This window comes from Grampus griseus, assembly GCF_964374135.1.
Source record: "Grampus griseus genome assembly, chromosome: 7".
Taxonomy (NCBI): domain Eukaryota; kingdom Metazoa; phylum Chordata; class Mammalia; order Artiodactyla; family Delphinidae; genus Grampus; species Grampus griseus.
The window spans coordinates 69195959-69215162 of NC_139001.1; the positions used below are offsets into that span (position 1 = coordinate 69195959).

At 37.9% G+C, this 19204-nt stretch overlaps 1 protein-coding gene across 3 annotated transcripts in view; it reads left to right on the top strand.

Moving 5' to 3' along the window:
- Positions 1-12338: 12338 nt before the first annotated feature.
- Positions 12339-19204, top strand: part of FAP (fibroblast activation protein alpha) — a gene marked incomplete at its 5' end in the record, with an annotated part of 71213 nt that continues 64347 nt past the window's right edge. Inside the window, 2 exons of one of the 3 annotated variants that reach the window (XM_082658314.1) lie at positions 12339-12615; positions 12948-13032. In XM_082658314.1, the coding sequence (XP_082514440.1) occupies positions 12610-12615; positions 12948-13032 (91 nt within the window). The other 2 variants (XM_082658315.1, XM_082658313.1) reach the window with 2 other exon arrangements.

The following is a 19204-nucleotide window of genomic DNA, read 5'->3' on the forward strand; positions in this document are numbered from 1 at the left end:
ACTAACTGGGAAAATCCTGAAAGATCTCTAAAATTACAAATTGGAGACCAGCCCCCTAACTTATTATTTGATCAGGCTCAAGCAATCACCAGGCAACTTCATGGAGTCATTCTTAGGGCTTTTCCAAAGCCTGTTAGTTGGAACAAAATTCAAGTTTGCACATAGAATCTGATGAACCTGTTCATGATTCTTACAATCGACTTCAGATTATTTTTAAAGAAAATTCTGGCTTTTTTTTTTCAGGTGCTGATTCTACCTAAGTAGCTTTTAACTTTATGCTTATTAATGAGCTGAACCGTGACCTTTCCCTTCTAGTAAAAAGGACCAGAATGGAATGGGAAACTATGCTTATTCCAGATTTAGCTAATCTGGCAAACCAGCTCTCTCAAACTCCAGATGAGTCACCTCAAAAAAATACGGCCAAAATTCTTCAACTCCAGCAAATGAAGTGTCCGAAACAAAACAAAACCTTCCTAGTTTCTTTTACTGTTACAAAGAGCCAGAACATTGAAAAAGAGATTATTGCAAATTTAAGCACTTGAGGCGCCTTCAGTCTTCTAACCAGCTTTTCCAATATCCTCCTGATTCTCAATGACATGGCTCTGAGGACCTACAGGGGCTCTTCTCAAGCTTCTTCACTGGCTTGGAGAAACATTTCTCTAGACTGAGGATGACTCTCTTCCAGTCCTAAATAACATCAGAACCACACTCTTGGTGCTCAGCCCCACTACAACAAAGCAGTCCCTGTCTTGGAGTACTAAAACAGTCAAAATAGTGGGAATCTCTAATGAACCTTAAGAAGTTCCTGTTTCTGAACTTATTCCCTTGTGTTTAGACCCTTTGAGAGATACACCCCCTTTCCTCCTTTGTTCCTCCACCCTTATTCATTTATTAGGCTGAGACTTCTTAGAGAAGTATCATGCTGGTATTTCTTCCTCCCAAAAGTGGAAAATAATTCTGAGATTTGACAGTAGTCCTCAAAATAATCAACCAGGTGAATTAAAGAGCCCTTTGAATTATTTATTTGTCCAGTCCCTGAAGATACTAGAGCTGTTTCTGAAAACACTGATCTTTTGTCCCTATTGAATAAGCTACCACTTTCCTTATGAGCAAAATCTCCAAATGAAGTTGGCAAAATTCACAGTGCACCTCCCAACAAGTTCCAAATAGAATCCTCAAGACCTCTTCCCAAAATTATCAATACCCTATAAGTAAAGAAATCCTATAATGCAGAAAGCCCATAACAAATGATTACAAGGCTCAAGGCCTCATTAACCCTCATACTAGCCCCATTTTCTCACCTGTGAGAAAAACTGAGGGCCAAAGGTGGAGGTTTGTCCAGGACCTCCAAGCAATAAACAACAGTGCTATCCCTTGACACGCTGTTTTTCTAACTCTCATACATTACTAACATCCATTCCCACCAGAAGTAAATTCTTTACTGTAACTGATTTATGCAGTGCATTCTCTAGTATTGCAGTTGGTGAAGCTAACCAATACATTTTTGCCTTCACTTGAGAAGAAAAATAATTCACCTGCACAGTAATGCCTTGGGCTTTAACTGAGAGTCCTAATTCCTCACAAATCCTGAAGTCTGATCTGGAAAACTTTCCCTGCGCTTTCTAGCCCCAATCCTCTGGTTTAGCTGAATGCATTAACGACATTATTAAAAAATCTCAATTGGCAGAATTGGTCAAGGCCCCCCAAATACCTTGGCCCAAAGCATTGCCATTGGTCCTTCTAAGTCTCAGATCCACCCCTTTTGGAACTCACAAATTCTCACCCTTTGAGACAGTCATGGGATGCCCAGTGAACTTGGCTCCTGCTTTTTTTGACACACGACTGTGAAAAGGAGATATATTCCAATATTGCAAAGGCCTAATTGCTTCTAATAAAAATAATCATGCTTTGGTAGAGCAATAATTTCACAGTGTGCCCTTGGGAGATGAAGACCTTAAGCATCATACCTTGCAACCTGGAGGTTCATCTACTGGAAAAGGCACTTCCAGAATACCTCTCTTCAACCTTTCTCAAAAGGCCCCTATCAGGTACTACTAACCAACCTTTGTGCTGTCAAACTCCAAGGAATAGACTCTTGGATTCACAAGACACACCTAAAGAAAGCACCAAACATTGACTAGATCATCATCTGGTGACCTAAAAGTAAAGATTTCAGAGAATTGAAGTAGATGACATCAATAAGACAGCTTTCCTAAAATATCCAGACTAGGCATGTTGGAAGTTTGTTGCCAAAACTTTGATGATGACATTATGCTTCAGATGATCTCCAGTGTCTATGATCTTGATAGCATATGGACTTGAGATAAAAAATGCCTGGGAGTTCTCCTTCCTACTCCTCCTTGTTTCTCTAATGTGACCTTAATAGTTTTCTAATCTGGACACTAGGTATGATATATAAGATATTATACCTAGGAAAGGTCCTTCCTGACAGTAAAAGATAAAAGGTCACTGAAACCAGAAAACCTAAATGTTGATAAGCAATGCATTCAGAGATTTTTTTTTTGGCTGTGCCATGCGACATATCCCTGATCAGGGATAGAACCTGTGCTCCCTGCAGTGGAAGCTCGGAGTCCTAACCATTGGACTGCTAGGGGAGTCCCTCAGAGAAAGATCTTGATCAAAAGGGGGAGATGTAAAATATTAATAGCCAGAAACATCAATACAATCGGGAGACCAGAAGAGGGAGCTCTCACGCCCTTCAAGGATAGCAGGGCCCAACAGGAAGAAGAAAAAGTACTCTTCTTTCCTGGCGAGGACACAGCCAATGAAAAGCTATGGGCTCTTTGTTTACTACAGCCCTCTCAACTTCCTTTTCCTCCCTATAAAGCATTCTCCTTTGCTTGCTGTGCAGGGGAACTTGCACTTGGCTCATCATGGTCATGGACCCCAAAAAGCAATTCTCTGCTGATCCCGAATAAACCCCTCTTTGCTGGAGAAATATCTGGCAGTCTATTTATTTCAGGTCAACATTAGAAAAATTATCAGAGTGGAGCACAGAATTGATTAGATTCTGTATTAATTGAAATTTCACTAATTAGAATGTCAAGGGAAGTAGACATGAAGTTCAACTAATTCTCACTTTACTAATCCATAAAACAGATACTTCTCATACATAGTTGGTAATCTTTCCTTAGTTCTCAGGAAAAAATAACTGAATATCTGCAGTAAAATCTCCTATTCCTAATTCTCTATGTTATAATGAACTAAACTGCAGTTCATGTTGAAAGGCACCCTGAAACAGTAACACAAGGATTAAGTGATAATTGTTAAGACAACAATTGTTAATATCTGATTGTTTAATAATCGTGAGCTTGGCCCTTTACTGGTCACACCTGGAGGTGCTCTCTTTGAGCCATATCTAGCTTGGGCCCACAGTGAGCAGCCAGCGAGCACCAAATCCCCTATATTCTTCTTCATGCATTCATTCAGATAACAATATTTATTAAGCACTTACTTTACACCAAGAATTGTTCCTATGTCCTTGGGCTATATGAGTGAAACAAGCCAAAAATGGAGATAGTATGTGAGGTAAAGAGGAATAAGCAATAAAAATAATACATACATATATATTCCAGGATATTGGGAAGTGGCAAAATCTATGCAAAAAAAGAAGATTAAGCTAAGAAAAACTGGAGGTGGAGGGGGGTCAATTTTAAGGGAGTGATGGAGCCTCATTGAGAAGGTGACACAAGCAAAAACTTGAGCCCATGTTGGTAATGTCTTCCCTATTTTCTCATCCATAAATCTTACTTTGCTATCATCATCTTTCCCTACACCGTCTGCCAGACACATTTGCTCCATAGCACAATAGAAAAAAATAGGTAAATGGTAGAAACAGGCAGTTTACCCAGGCAAATCCACAAATGTCACCTACTGTATGAGACTACTTAGTGAAGAAGACCTGCTAATTCATCATATGAATTTTCAGATTTATCTTTTAAACTTTCTGAAACAATATGAAAAATCACATGGTTCTATATTTCTACTAAGGCAAATATTCCCTTCCTACACTGTGCCCTCAATACCATTTGGAGATGACATGGCAGGGACAGTTATGTGTACTTCCAATTCTTACTCTGTTCATCATGGATGAGATCTCTTGACTGCCTGCTTTGGGAGATGAGGGCATGTGTTTTCTTGTCCATCTATCTGTGTTTCTTCACCCCCCTTCCACTTTCCAACTTTGTTAGCTATACATTTAATTTTATTAACATATAAATAATAAATAAATCATTTTGATCAATAATTTCTGACTACAAAATAGTCTTTTGCAATTTGTCCACATGAATTGTAAAAATGTAAAACCAATAAACACTCAAACTATTGTGACTAGGTAAGTATTGCTTTTGAGCTAAATGGTTTAGCAGGATTACATTTCTTTCTCTGTGGGTCTAACAGAACTTCTCATGCTGCTTAGTAGAGAATGTTTCTACGATCCTACTTTTACATACCATCAATTACTTCCATCAGTTGTGTGACTATTGGGACTCTTCTTTACAAGTGGCATGAAAAACAATTCAAACTTAGAAAAAATTAGTTATGCAAAGGAATAGATCTGTCTTTAGAAAAGACTGGAGACAGGGGTTCACAAAACGTTAGCATCGGGTTTTCAAAGACCAGATTCTTTCTTTCTTGGCTCAGCTTTTCTCTCCCCTGAATGATGACTTCAGTACTTTCATGCCTCATTTTGCTGAAATACACCCTCAAGTTCCTTCCTAAGAAAGGATATCTGGGGTGTAAGCTTTCTGAGTTTTCATACATCTGAAACTATCTTCATTTTGTCCTCATATTTGACTCCTATCTTGACTAAGTAGATTCTAACGTGACAAGCATTTTCTCTCAGAACTTTAAAAACATTCCACCTTTGTTCTGCAGCATCGAGTTGGCAGATGGTAAATTTGTTGTCAGTCTAATTCTTGCTCCTTTTGTAGGCAATTTTTTCTCTCTGGAAGAATTTAGAATTTCCTCTTTGTAATTAATATTTTAGAAGTTCACAGTTATATGTCTTTGTATGAGTTTTTTCTCATATTTTGCCCTGGGCATTTTGTAGGCCCAGAAGATGTATTTTCTTCTTCATCTTTGGGAAATTCTCTTGCCTTCATTCTATAATAATACTTTCCCTCTGCTTTCTTTGACATTTCTTTCTCAAACTCCTACTGATTGGATGTTGGACTTTCTGAGTTCATATTCTATGGGTCTTACCTTTTTCATCATGTTATCCATCTTCGTCTTTCTGTTCTGAGAGATTTCTTCAATTTCATTTCCCAAAACCTATATCGATTTTTAAAAATTTGGCAATCATATTTTCAATATGTAAGAGCTTTTTTAATATTACTTTTTCATAACCTGTTGTCTAAATTGTGGCAATATCTTATTGAATCACAGTGAGGATGCTAATTCAAGCTTTTAAATTTTTTTTAAATTTTAGCTTTATTGGGGTATAACTGACAAGTAAAATTGCAAGATATTTAAGGTGTAAATCGTGGTGATTTGATATACATATACATTATGAAAGGAACCCCCCTTGAGTTAATTAATACATGCATCACCTCACATTTTTTGTAAGAATATTTAAGTTCTTCTCTCTTAGCAACTTTTGTTTGTACAATACAGTGTTATCACCTGTAATCACCATGCTTTACATTAGATCCGCAGACCTTATTCAGCTTATAGCTGAAAGTTTGTACCCTTTACCAAGCTCTCCCTATTTCCCCAGCAGCCACTTTTCTACTCTGTGTTTATGAGTTTGACATTTTTTAAAAGATTTTATGTGTAAATGTTAACATGACATATTTGTCTTTCTTTGTCTAGTTTATTTCACCTTGCATAATGCCTCCCAGATCCATCCATCTTGTTACAAATGACAGGATCCCTTCTTTATCATGGTTGAATAATATTCCATTGTATATGTATACCAGAATTCCTTATCCACTCATCTGTTGATGGACACTTAGGTTGTTTCCATATTTTGGCTATTGTGAATAATGCTGCAATGAACATGTGAGTGCAGATATCTCTTTGATATCCCGTCTTCATTTCCTTTGGATATGAGCCAGAAGTGGGATTGCTGAATTCAAGCTTTTTTAAAGGTTGTCTTCTGTTCTCATAATTATCTTCCTGGTCATTTTTTTCTATTTTTCTTGAGTGTCTTTTTTTTTTTTTCCTACTTGTCCTTCTTAGTGTCTTTACTTTTCTTTCATGTTTTAAGGTTTGGATTCTTCTTTTTTTTAAAAAAATATTATCCTTGTCTACTGATGCTTGGTTTTTGTAGCAGACATAAGAATGAGTGAAGAATGGAGAGACCCTGTTATGCAGGTGGGGCTTGTCAGCTGGTGGGTTTTATTTAAGGATAAGAGGTCAGGAAGCCCTTGAGCTGGAGGACTGAATTTACTTTGTTGCACTGACTCCCAGCTGGCTCCTCTGGTACTCCACAACAGTGGTTTAATATCTCTTAAAATTTAATCTTTTGTTTTTTGCCTGGGGTAAATGCTCAGCTGCAGACTGTTTTGCATCCAGAGATGAAGAGTCCGTATATGGATGTCTAACTAGCCTCCTTTTTTCCGGCACCATTTCTCTCTCTTGCCCTCAGTGGTAAATGCCATTTCAATTCTGGAACTGTTCCATGCAAGTTTCTTTCTAGATGTGTCCCAGGCAGTTGCTATTTCTGCTCTGCTTTATCCACTGGTGATACTCTCTCCATCTCTCCATTGTTACATGCCTTATCCTTTTCTTCCTTTTGCAATCAGTTTAATGGTGTTTCAGAAGGCAAAGAAATTGATGTACATGTTCATTCTACCAGTTTGATCTGGGAATCTCTCCAAATCTTTTATAAAGAGCTTAGAATGTGAGTCAGTGTATTTCTTCCCCCTCCACAAGTATTGCCATAATTTGAGGTAAATTAAGTTCCCAGATATACATCTCAAATGATCCCTTGCCTCTCACTGTTTTGACAACTATTTATATCTCTAGGTACCTTCCCTTCTTTCCTCTTCCTCAGTCACTACTTCTGGATCCACACCCTAGACCTTGTCAGCACTTTGAACTGAAATCTTAAACTGAAACCTGCTCCTTTCTGGTAACAACTTCTTTACTTCCTATTCTATCACTGGCCTCATCAAGATATCCAGCTTATTAGCCCATCTAATATCTTCCTTCTGCTTTACCTCCTCCTAGATCCAGTCTCGATTACACATCCCATCACTATACCTATATATACCCTCTTGGCAGTAACTTAAACATGGACCAATCAAATCGTGTTATAGAATAAGACTGTCTGGGTTCATGTGCCATTGCTACTGCCCACATTGCTCATGAACACATAGTCATAAGCTATATGACTGTGAGGGAGTTACTTAAATTTTCTGTGCATCCATGTCCGTATGTTTCAAATGAAGATCATAATGGTACTAATGTTCTGAAGATGAAATGAGAGAGTACAGGTACTGTGCTTAGAAAAATGTCAGGATTAATAAAAGTGTTCAGTAAGCATTAGCTACTAGTAGTAATATTCTCTACTCTAAAATACTAGTGAAGTAGCAGTGTCTTTAATAAGTTTTATCAAAGTATATAAAACGCTTACACATTCAATTTAAACTATTTAATATGATCAAGTCTATTGATTAACTACTTCTAAGGAAATGTAATATTTGCATTTTTATTTTTTAAAATTTATTTATTTTATTTTATTTATTTTTGGCTGTGTTGGGTCTTCATTGCTGCATGCAGGCTTTCTCTAGTTGCGGCGAAGGGGGGCTACTCTTCGTTGTGGTGCACTGGCTTCTTATTGTGGTTGCTTCTCTTGTTGTGGAGCACAGGCTCTAGGCACGCAGGCTTCAGTAGTTGCAGCACACGGACTCAGTAGTTGCGGCTTGTGGGCTCTAGAGCGCAGGCTCAGTAGTTGTGGCACACGGGCTTAGTTGTTCCACGGCTTGTGGGATCTTCCTGGACCTGGTCTCGAACCCATGTCCCCTGCATTGGCAGGCAGATTCTTAACAAGTGAGCCACCAGGGAAGTCCAATATTTGCATTTTTAAACTACATCAAAACACCCAAAGAAACAGGTTGTTTCCGTACTGTTTCTTTTCTAATCCAACTTGACTGTTAACTCTCTGGGCCACTAAGGAGACCTTGCCCTAATTATTAGAGGATAATAAACCACTGGCATCTAATTATAACACCTATTAAGAAAGTAGGTATCAATTACAAACTAGGAGGCATGTTGCTTCATATTCTCCCTCTTGTAACAACTGGGGTTTTAGAAAATAAATCAGATTCAAAAGTAGTTTAAGCTGTATCATTTTTCATTGATGCTGTTATGTCACGTCTTCCAGATCAATAACTATGGGATAGTTACTATGAGCTTTGACAATCTTAGCTCTTCTTTTTATTATTATTATTATTAGTTATTTATTTATTTAGGTTGTGCCAGGTCTTAGTTGTGGGTTGTGCGGTCCTCAGTTGTGGCATGCGAACTCTTAGTTGCAGCAGGCATGTGGGATCTAGTTCCCTGACCAGGGATCGAACCAGCATCCCCTGCATTGGGAGGCAGATTCTTAACCACTGTGCCACCAGGGAAGCCCCAATCTTAGCTTTTCTTGACTTAGGTCTCAAATATCTTTGATGTTGGGTATTCTGATGAATCCCTTAATTTAAACAAGTCCCTGGAGGAAGACCTTCTAACCCCAGGTACTATATAACTACTGCTCTGATTATCAGACCTCAATTCTAACAAAACTCTAACCAAGTTAACATTTTGGACACAGTCCCTGCACAGTAAGACTGTGGTCTTTTGAGTCATGTGTAACAATGTCCCCTGAAGATGTGAGGATTACGCATATTTTAGCTGTAATTATTTTACCATCACCCCCTTAAGATGTGTTTCAAAAGAAAATCAATGAGATGTTAATTAAAAATTTTATTTATTTATTTTTAAAAACATATTTATTACTTTGGAATCAGCTTCAGGAATTATCACAAAGAAGCAATATAACATAGTAACATTGGTTCCTGTTGGAATCTTGGGCAAGTTACCTAATTTTTCAGGGCTCCATTTCCTAATCATTAAAATGAGTTTTGGTATGAGTTAAATGAAATGTATTAAAACACTTTGTATAAAACAGTTGACAGGAAATTTTTACCAAACCTGAGGAATCAAATGGGCAGGCATGGCCTTCTTTGGAGCAAATTTTTATTTTAGAGTATCACTCAAACTTAATTAATCTATTTTAGCTTTTGGTTAATGAATGCATGTCTCTTTATCTCCCTACCCCCAACTAAAAACACAACATCCTTATTTATGCTTTCAGCGTCATCTTAACCTTCACACTGTAGGAATATATAGCTGAATGTGTTTTCTCGGAAAACATCTAAATCAAAATCATTTTTGGCAGACACACAGTGGCTATTACTAAATAGTTCTAGAAAGCTCTCTTAGCAAGCTAAGGATTTATGTTATAGTTAACTTATCCAGTGGGCTTACTAAAATGCAGTCATATTCTAAATTAAGCCTTATACGGTCCATCTCTGGAAAAAGCTCACTTGAGCCTCTACTATCCTAATTCTTTTTTTTTTTTTTTTTTTTGCGGTACGCGAGCCTCTCACTGTTGTGGCCTCTCTCGTTGCGGAGCACAGGCTCCAGACGCGCAGGCTCAGCGGCCATGGCTTACGGGCCCAGCCGCTCCAGGGCACGTGGGATCTTCCGGACCAGGGCACGAACCCGCGTCCCCTGCATCGGCAGGCGGACTCTCAACCACTGTGCCACCAGGAAAGCCCACTACTGTCCTAATTCTTGCTCTTAATTGTTTACAGGCCAAAGTCATACTTTCTATTTCCGGAGCAATGAATAGATCCAGAGTTGCTTTCTGAGAAAAGTCCCAGTCTTGGCAAAAATAGGACTTGAATTAAGAATCACAAACATGAGCCATGTTTACTTTCTGTCTCTCCTTCTGAGTCCGTGCAGCAGTCAACAAACCCAGAAAAGTAGGTTCTTTTCTACTAAGCACAAACTTAGATTCAGGCTCATTCTCAGCAAGAGCTCCAGAGAGGGAAAAGAAACAAATACGTAAGGACTTACTCGCCAAGCTTGCAGAAGAATGCAAGCTTCCTGAAGATGCACACTGTGGCTTATTCATATTTGTTTTCCCAACAAAAATGTCGATTAGATATTAACTAACTGTCTAAAATAAGAATACTAGTCAGTTTCCTCAATGTTTAAAAAAATGTTAGTATAAGCATTTTCATTTTGACTCTAGAAGAAGAAAAAGTCAGTGAAGATGTTATAAAATTAAAAGAATCTAAATTTTTTTGTGGGAGTACTTGTTTGGATGAAAATTAGAGCATTTACAATCTCAAAGAGATGGACATTTACAGTTCTGTTATAAGCAATGTATCCCTAACTCATGGAATCAGATGGAAAAAATCTTGACATCTTTATTTCTGCAGTCAGTCTCATTTTTCTTGAAACCATTCAAACCAGTCAGAATTTTCCAGGAGTTGCAGTTTGAATCACCCAACCATCCAAGGAAAAAGCAAACAAAAGAAATGTGTTTTAGCCTATAATTTTCCTTCTCACTAACAGTTTCAATTTAAATTTCTCCCTCTTAAAGCACCCTGATTTCTCCTTAGATCCTGTCAAAATGATTTTCTTGCAGACACCCACACTTGACTGCAGTCCTAAGTGGTACTCAGACCAGTCACACACATCAGTGCATTTTTAATTGTTAAAGCCAAGAGTAACCATTTTAATCATGCCCTAATCATTTATTATAGTCAGTTTCTCTTCAGGATGTAAAGTCATGGGAATAACTCACTAAAAAGTACTTGCGGACTTTGAGGCTTTGGCAGGCTGGGACAGAACTTCTGAGAACACGTTGTGTGAATTTTCCAAAGAAGGCAATCAGTCCCAGAGGACCCACATGGGAGCAGTCCATTTGGGACCTGGCTGGTGGCTTTTATCTTGCATTTGAGGATCTCACAATCACACGGAGATGCCCACAAGCATATAGCATGACTTGGATGTTTATCTTAATGCTAGCTTCAGTTTGTAAAGAGCTGACCCCATCAACTGGAAAGGAAGGAGGGGCTCCTCTCTAACTCAGGGTGGTTACATCTCTCTGCCAGTAAGTGCTTAATGACTCATTTTCCTCAACAGAATTTTCATAAGGCTGGAATTCAGAGAGGGATGTCTGGAGAATGTCTAAGAGGAAGTTCATAAGCCACCGTCCTGCTCTTTGCTGGAGAAAGCCTCCCATGGTAATCAGACCAGTTGAATAAAGCAAACAGCAAAAGATTTCAGGAACATTTCCTCGTTACTTTTCATGAAAAATCCATGAAAGCTCACCATGAAGTTTGTTTTAGTCAGGTTGAGACCAGTACAAATGTCTGAAGAAGAAAACCATTAGTGGAAGAACTAAAAGACAGTAGGTTAACAACCGTATTTATGTGGAACAACAGAATCTATCCAAATGAATTGCATTGAACCAGCCGATATACTCCAAGAAACTGGTGTGTGTGTGTGTGTGTGTGTGTGTGTGTGTGTGTGTGTGCGCGCGTGTGTATGTGTGTGTTTTAATTCAGACTACCATTTTACTGATGTCAAGTTGACCAATTGCCTTGGATTTATGTAAATTTATCCAAAATGAAATTGTACATACAACTTACTTCTCTTCTCAAATGCTTTTTTATTTATTTTAAAGGCTTTATAATTACTAACTGTTCTCCTCTCTCAGAAGCTATTCTGAGAGGGAAGCAAAAATATCACTTTTGCAAAGCCATTTTCATTCTTTCAAAGGTCTGCTGGTAAATTATTCTTACTGATCTTTCCATCTTTCTGGCCTGTGCATACACACCTAACCCATCCTAAATTTCACCAGATGGCATTTTATTTCTTTAAAGTAAAGCAGTCGTGGGTTTAGACAGTTGAATTTTTAAACTTCTGTATTTACTGAAAGTGCATATGGTGCTATATGGACAAAGAAATTGTGCTGAAAGAAAAACATTTCTGTCTGCAGTACCTCATAATCTCCCAGAGGAAGAAAAGAAATTGCAGTAATGTGGTGTCTTTCTCACAAAATCTTATGTGACTTTAATTTTCTCCCTCTGCTAAAAATGAGATATATGTGTACTGTACACACCTGGAATTTATATTATTTTAAATTCTTCTTTTGGTTGCAGATAGAAAGGTTATCCAAAACCCAATGACTTGCCAATGTGATCTGTAAGTGATTTCTAGAAGAAAATGAAACAGAAACCTAAACTTGTAAAAAATAATTAAAAAAAAAACTTCTGTGTGGCAACGTAAGCAGATGTTGGTGTAGAATTTACAAGGATGAGAATGCTATAAAACCTCCCTTGAGCCACTCACAGTTCATTTCAAGGCCAAGAACGCCCCCAAAATCTGTTTCTGATTTTACAGAAATCTTTTGAAATTTGGCACGGTATTCAAAAGTCTGTGGAAAGAAAAAAAAAACCCTTGCCCTAGCTTCGGCTTCCAACTACGAAGACAGACTTACTTCTTTCAACGGTTTTCACAGATCCGGTGACCCACGCTCTGAAGTCAGAATTAGCTAACTTTCAAAAACATCTGGAAAAAATGAAGGTTAGTATATGCAGCCTCAGATACTTGCTAAAGCATGGGGGCTGGCTGAATTGAGCGCAATCAGAGTTTTCTATCGTTTAGAAGGTGAGGATTTGTACATAAGTATGTACTTCCTGGAGTGGGTTGGGATTGGGAAATTTGTTCTAAATATACTGTAGAAACATTTCTCCTTGCAGAGCTGGAAGAATTCCAGCAATTATAGCCAGATCAGTGGAAGACAATCAAAAGCTTTATGGGGAGGGAGAAAGAGGATTTAGGTGTAAACAAAAGCTTGCCAATTCTACTATTTAGCAGAAACCATTTATATGTCTAATTTTCTTTATTTTATGCAGACATGGTTAAAAATTGTACTTGGAGTTGCCACTTCTGCTGTGCTTGCCTTATTGGTGATGTGCATTGTCTTACGTCCTTCAAGAGGTAAGAATTTTCTCTAATTTGCTCTGTCTGCCTAGAATACTTCGGAAAATGCACTAGTGCTTGGTCACAAGTGATCGAACATTTCCTAAGTGCTTATTTTCCAAAGTAAATCTGTTATTTCTAAGAAGACTTATAAGCTCCCAGATATGTTGTTGAGCAACCAGAAATACTGAGGAATTTAAGGCATGGGTAGGAAGAGGTTTCCAGCATTATTTCAGCAATAGAAAAACCTGAGTGCTCTTCTATATCACCCCTACATCTCTGCAAAGTATGTGCTAAATTCCAAGCTTTGACAGGCCTTTAGAGACAATATTTTTAACTAACATTGCTTTCGTTATTGGATTGCCTCATGGAAAGTAAAGATGAGTAAGAATGGAAAAGTTAAAACAGAACCTATGGAAATTTTTATTATGAGTCTTTCCAAAAATTTAGGGAGGCAGTCAAGAATAGAGATCTCGAGAATAGCTGCATAGAAAAAGTGAAATTGTTGTTCTAGATGCAGTAGCCAAGAAAATCAAGTTAGAAGACTAAATATTATTAAGCAAGCGTTATGTTTAGTTATAAATTTATCCTTTTTAGAAAAGCTTAGATTAAGATTGATCTCACTTTGCTAAAACTTGGGAGACTGATGTTGGGGGCTAGTTTGGATTTAAATTAAGACCCTGTCTATAAATATTTCAGTGATATTAGAGAAATAGATTTTTATGAAACTCTGAAAAGAAGCTCAAGCTCTAAACAGGAAAAATGTACAATAATAACAGGTCTTCTGCCTTGGGGTCCAGGGAAAGGAAAAAAGTTTGTATCAGCAAATATTAAAATCTTATGATAGCTAAAGTGGAAAATATCTTTGGTTAAAAGCTAACTGACAGTAAAGGAAGATCAATGACAAGCCTTTAGCTAAAGAAAGTATGAGTCCTGAATGATTTGTTGCTTTAAAAAATGAAATATAGAAAAATATTTTGAAAAATTCAAAATGCTCATGGGATTTTCACAGAATTACAAAATGAAGAGGTTAACCAATAAAACGAAGGCAATGTTCCTGTATTTTCAGTGTTGATTTTCAGTCCTCATTCCTCTCTGCTAGCACAAGATTATTCTGAGGCTGTTGAGATAGCCTGAGTTCACATTTTTTATATTTTTTCAAGTTAAAATTATTTTCAGACTGGTGTCTTTCCTCGTTTGGGGGCCATATTTTCCTCACACCAGCAATTGTCAGGTAGTAAATTAGTTCCTATTGGCCCTTTGGATGTTAATACATTCAAAATTAGTTCCTGAATTTTAAAGAAAACTCCCCAATCCTTGAAATGGACACTTTGCTCCATCAGAAACAAATGTTCTGAGAACAAAAGTGTGTGGATTTTATGGTGAGCCTGCACCTTGTCTACAGGCAATGATGGGTTGCATTTGCACTTTGGAATTATAGAGTCATAATTTCTAATAAGAAATACACTACAGTTATAGTATATAACTATACACATTCATAGATATTTGTCTAATTATATATAATCCCAATCCTTACCCTCTCCCCAAGTTTAACATAGATATATGTTATAATCTACATATATTATAAAAGTCCTATGTTCTTTATAAGCTAATTTTCTGTTTCAACCAACAGGAGATTCTCAGAGCAAAGTAATTTTCAGATAGAGTGAAATAATCAGTTTAAGCTTCAGATGAAATTTTATTTATTTATTTATTATAAGTTTTTTGGAAGTAATTTAATATTTTATTTATTTATTTATTTTGGGCTGCATTATTTATTTTCTTCGCTGCGCGTGGGCTTTCTCTAGTTTTGGTGAGCGGGGGCTACTCTTCATTGCGGTGCACAGGCTTCTCATTGCGGTGGTTTCTCTTGTTGCAGAGCACGGGCTCTAGGCGCACAGGCTTCAGTAGTTGTGGCATGTGGGCTCGGTAGTTGTGGCACGCGGGCTCAGTAGTTGTGGTGCATGGGCTTAGTTGCTCCACGGTATGTGGGATCTTTCCGGACCAGGGCTCGAACCCGTGTCCCCTGAATTGGCAGGCGGATTCTTAACCACTGCACCGCCAGGGAAGTCCCAGATGAAATTTTAGTACTCTTTCAGCAACAGAAAATCATAAAAAAGCTGAGAGCTATTTTTTTCCATAATACCATTCTTTTTCTTTTCTAAGTTTGCTGAAGAACTTATCAGAATGTCAGAACTTGTCAGAATGTTAAGTAAATTGTACAGGGGACAGTTCATTTATCTACTTTCCTGAGCAGGACCGGGGTTGAGACTCTTCTTGCCTTGAGTCAGTGGTCCAGGCAGCCCTGATGTGAAATGTGCCCTGATGACTTCCCTCTTTTCTCCTCACACCCTGCTCCTCAGCCATCCCCAGTGTGGAACTTCAGGTCCAGTTCTCAGTCTCACATCTGCCCAGCGGCTGGTGAGGGAGGATCTGAGGTGGCAAGGCAGGAGAAGGGAAGGAGAAAGGGGAAGGAAGAATGGAAAATTCAGAGCCAAACAAGCTTCTCTTTAGCCTTCTTTTCACACTTCATCAGAAATCCGATTACCTCACATTTGCCTTAAGCGCCCTCGTATTCCTAACCCAGGATTTATGCACCAGCATTAAGAACAGTCTTCCTTTGAGAAACTTAAGGACCCCATTATGAAACACTCATTCATTTATTTATATAATAACAAATGAAGTCCCACTAGTTAGTCCCGCTCAATGAATTGAGTTCCACCTGCCCATCATTGTGCTAGTTGGGGAAACAAAGATACTGCGATTTAAACTTTCCTCTGAAAGCACGGTAAGCACCCAGTCTGGATGCTCAGTTGTCACCACGAATATGAGATCAGGAGTTCACTTAGACCACTGGCTCACTTAAACCACTGAGTGTAAGTGAAAGAAGAAGAGAGAGGGGCTTTTCCAAGGAGGGAGCAGGTCCCAGGAACACCAATCTCAGGATTAAAAGAGCTTTGGAGGAATCAGGCAGGATTTTAGGAACAAATAGGGCAACGGAATGGTGAAATGAGAAAGATTCGTTTAGCTCACTCACATAATCATAAAAATAACAGACAACTTTTTTTGGGACTGCCAAGTTTTCCTTTTTTTATTTTCACTGAATGGGAAACACATATGAGTTTCCACCCCTTAGACCCAGGCCGTCCTCCTTGGCCTCAGCCTACTCCTTCAACCGATTCCCTTTCTCTTCTCCTGTCTCTATTTTTTCTCTTGAGATTCTTCTTCCCAAGCATCACTCCTCTTCCTGTGTAAAGATGCAACCAAACCAAGAGTGGAAACTAAGCTCCTCGCCTTTTCCTCGTTTTCGCCAACCCCAAGGATAAATACAGAACTTTTTGTTTCAAGAGATATACAGAGGTGACAAGACAAAAACCAAACACACAAAAAGCTAGAATTGGAAAGTAACAGAAGCTACAGAATTTTGCAAGTAAATTCTATATGGCCTTGCTTCATGATTAATAGTTTCTGAATTCCTGGACCTTTGTGAAAGGAATTGTGGGAGCTATCTGCACTTTTCTTGATTTCTGTCAAGCATAGAGTTCCCTACATGGTGATAAGCAAACACTCAATAAACACTAACTATTTTTTCTAAGATTTCTAACATTTTGTAGCAGCTTAATAAATGGTAGCTACCATTTTATTGTGCTCTCCATCATAGCACACAAAGATGGCAACTAGACCTTCTGTGTGATGTATTTTGATTTCAATAATGCTCTTCTTAAGTCTGAGAGTAGGGAGTACTTATCCCTGGGCAGCATCCCTGTTCCTATCCCCCACCTCCTTGGATCAAAAACAAATATTTTTTCAGAAATTTTGTGTGCAAGGCCCTCATAAAGGACATTGGCAGCTCTGAGGCAAAAGCAAGATTGAAAAAAGGCAGAGATATGATAAAGGAAGCTGAGGTGGGTGAGGATGCAGAATAAGACTGAGTGAGAGAGAAAGAAGAGGGAGATTATGTAGTGTGGAGAAATCCAGGTTCTCCTGGGCAGGGAGGACCTCTAGTATCTGCTGTGAAAGGAGAACCATCATTAGCCTAGCCTCAGATCTCCCTGAAGTCCTCCTGTCTACCTTTGCACACTTTTTCTTTTATTGTTGTTGTTGTTGGTGGTGGTGGTTTTGGCCTGCAGTGTTTTATACAAGTTTGTATTAGTTGTCAACTTTTTAAAATCAGAAGATTTCACATAGAAATGTACATTTTTGGCTTCTTTTTAAATATTAGATCTGGCAACATTGGGCCCAAGGTAATAGTTGACTGAGAAGCAGTTGTCTTTAGATTGACAGTGAATTCTCCAGTTTGCTACGTACCCCAATAGAAAATAGAAAATATTTTCTATTTTATTTACACAAGGTACCATATTCACTTACAACATCTGCTTGACTCCTATAAACACTTGGATTTTTAACCTTTGGACTGAAGAAGCTGTAGTATTCTTCCTGAGATTGAAAATAACAATCTACTGAATATGAAAAAACAGAGATTAGCATCCATAGTTATCCATTATCCACAATACCCAGTCCACTGTGCTCCTGGATACTTTGGTTATTTGTTCAACGAATTATTTATTGTGCACCTTCTAACTACTAAGCACAGGTATAAGGCATGAATGACAAGGTCTCTGGCCTTAGGAAAGGACAATCTGGTAATAAACAAGTAAATAAGTGAATTAATAGAGTATTTCAAATTCGTAAAAGTGCTACAGAAAGCAACTGGAGTGGAGGCTGTGTTAGACATCTAGGGCTGCCATGACAAAATATCACAGACTAGGTGGCTTAAACAACAGAAATTTATATTCTCACAGTTCTGGAGGCTGGAAGTCCATGATCAAGGTATAGTCAGGTTTAGTTTTTCTGGAGGCTTCTCTCCTTGGCTTGTAGATGGCTGCCTTCTTGTTTTGTCCTCATATGGCTTTTCCTCTGTGCATGTGCACTCCTGGTGTCTCTTCCTCTTCCAATAAGGGCACCACCAGTTCTATCAGATTAGGGCTCCACCATTATGGTCTTACATAATCTTAATTACCTTGTTAAAGGATTTATCTACAAATACAGTTCCATTGAGGGTTAGAGTTTCAATTTATGTATTTTGGGGGGACACAATTCAGTTCATAACAGAAGTGGTCAAGGAAGGCTTCTCTGAGATTATATTTGAGCCAAGACCTTAAGGACGGAAGGACGCAAGCTGGGGTCTAGACCCTCAACGCAGAGGGAAAAGCAGATACAAAGGCTCTGAAGCAGGAAAGTATATTTGGGAAGTTCAAGGAATCAAAAGGAAAGTGATAGCTGTGAGGCCAAAATTATGTAAACAAATGAACACAGGAAAATACATATATACATGTGTACTTATGACTGTACACACATATGTAAAATTTATAGTGATTGCTTACTTAGGTAAGTAATACCTTATATAATTTATTTCAGAATATATCTGAAGTCACAGATGATTTAGACAGAATATAAATCAATATTTTATAAGAATAAATATCATTTAGAATGTCTATATTTTGGGCAGAAAACCATTGTTACTATTATCATTATTGTTACTATTACTACTATTATAACCTCAACAACCACTTTTTATAAAATATTTGTGAGACCAAATTATCATCAAAGGATATGTGAATATGTTTTTAAGGCTTAAAATTTTCCCAGTATCAACATTCAGAACTGTGAAACAGATTCCCTCAAATATCTTAAGAGTTTTAAGCTTATTTATTCACTGTTCTTTTGGAGGAAATATGGGGAAGTCTAAAGTGCTGAGGAAAAGTTTCAGAAAGTTCATGGACATAACAGAGCTTTTGAGTTGAGTGTAAACACATCAGCCTTGCAGATTATATTTCTCTACTTTGCACTTGGATTTTAAAATCACAGAAGACGAATCTTGGAAAATTCTTTGAGTTTTGTCAAATTCTAAATAATTTAGAAAATAATCCAAGTCTTTGGATGACTCCTATTATGCAAAGGAGTTTACCTGTCTCTGATTTCCAAAGCGAATTGTTACAACTTACACAAGAATATCTAGTCACATATAGTCCTTGAGAAAAACATGTTCTAAAGTTCAAATAGGGGAGGTGGAATCAAGGCTAAAGGTTCTTAAGAACCAGAGACAGTCAAACTGAGCCTTAAAATCTAGCAACATGTTAGGCATAAATTAAAATAATATTTCAATGGGATAATCAATACTAATCAGTCT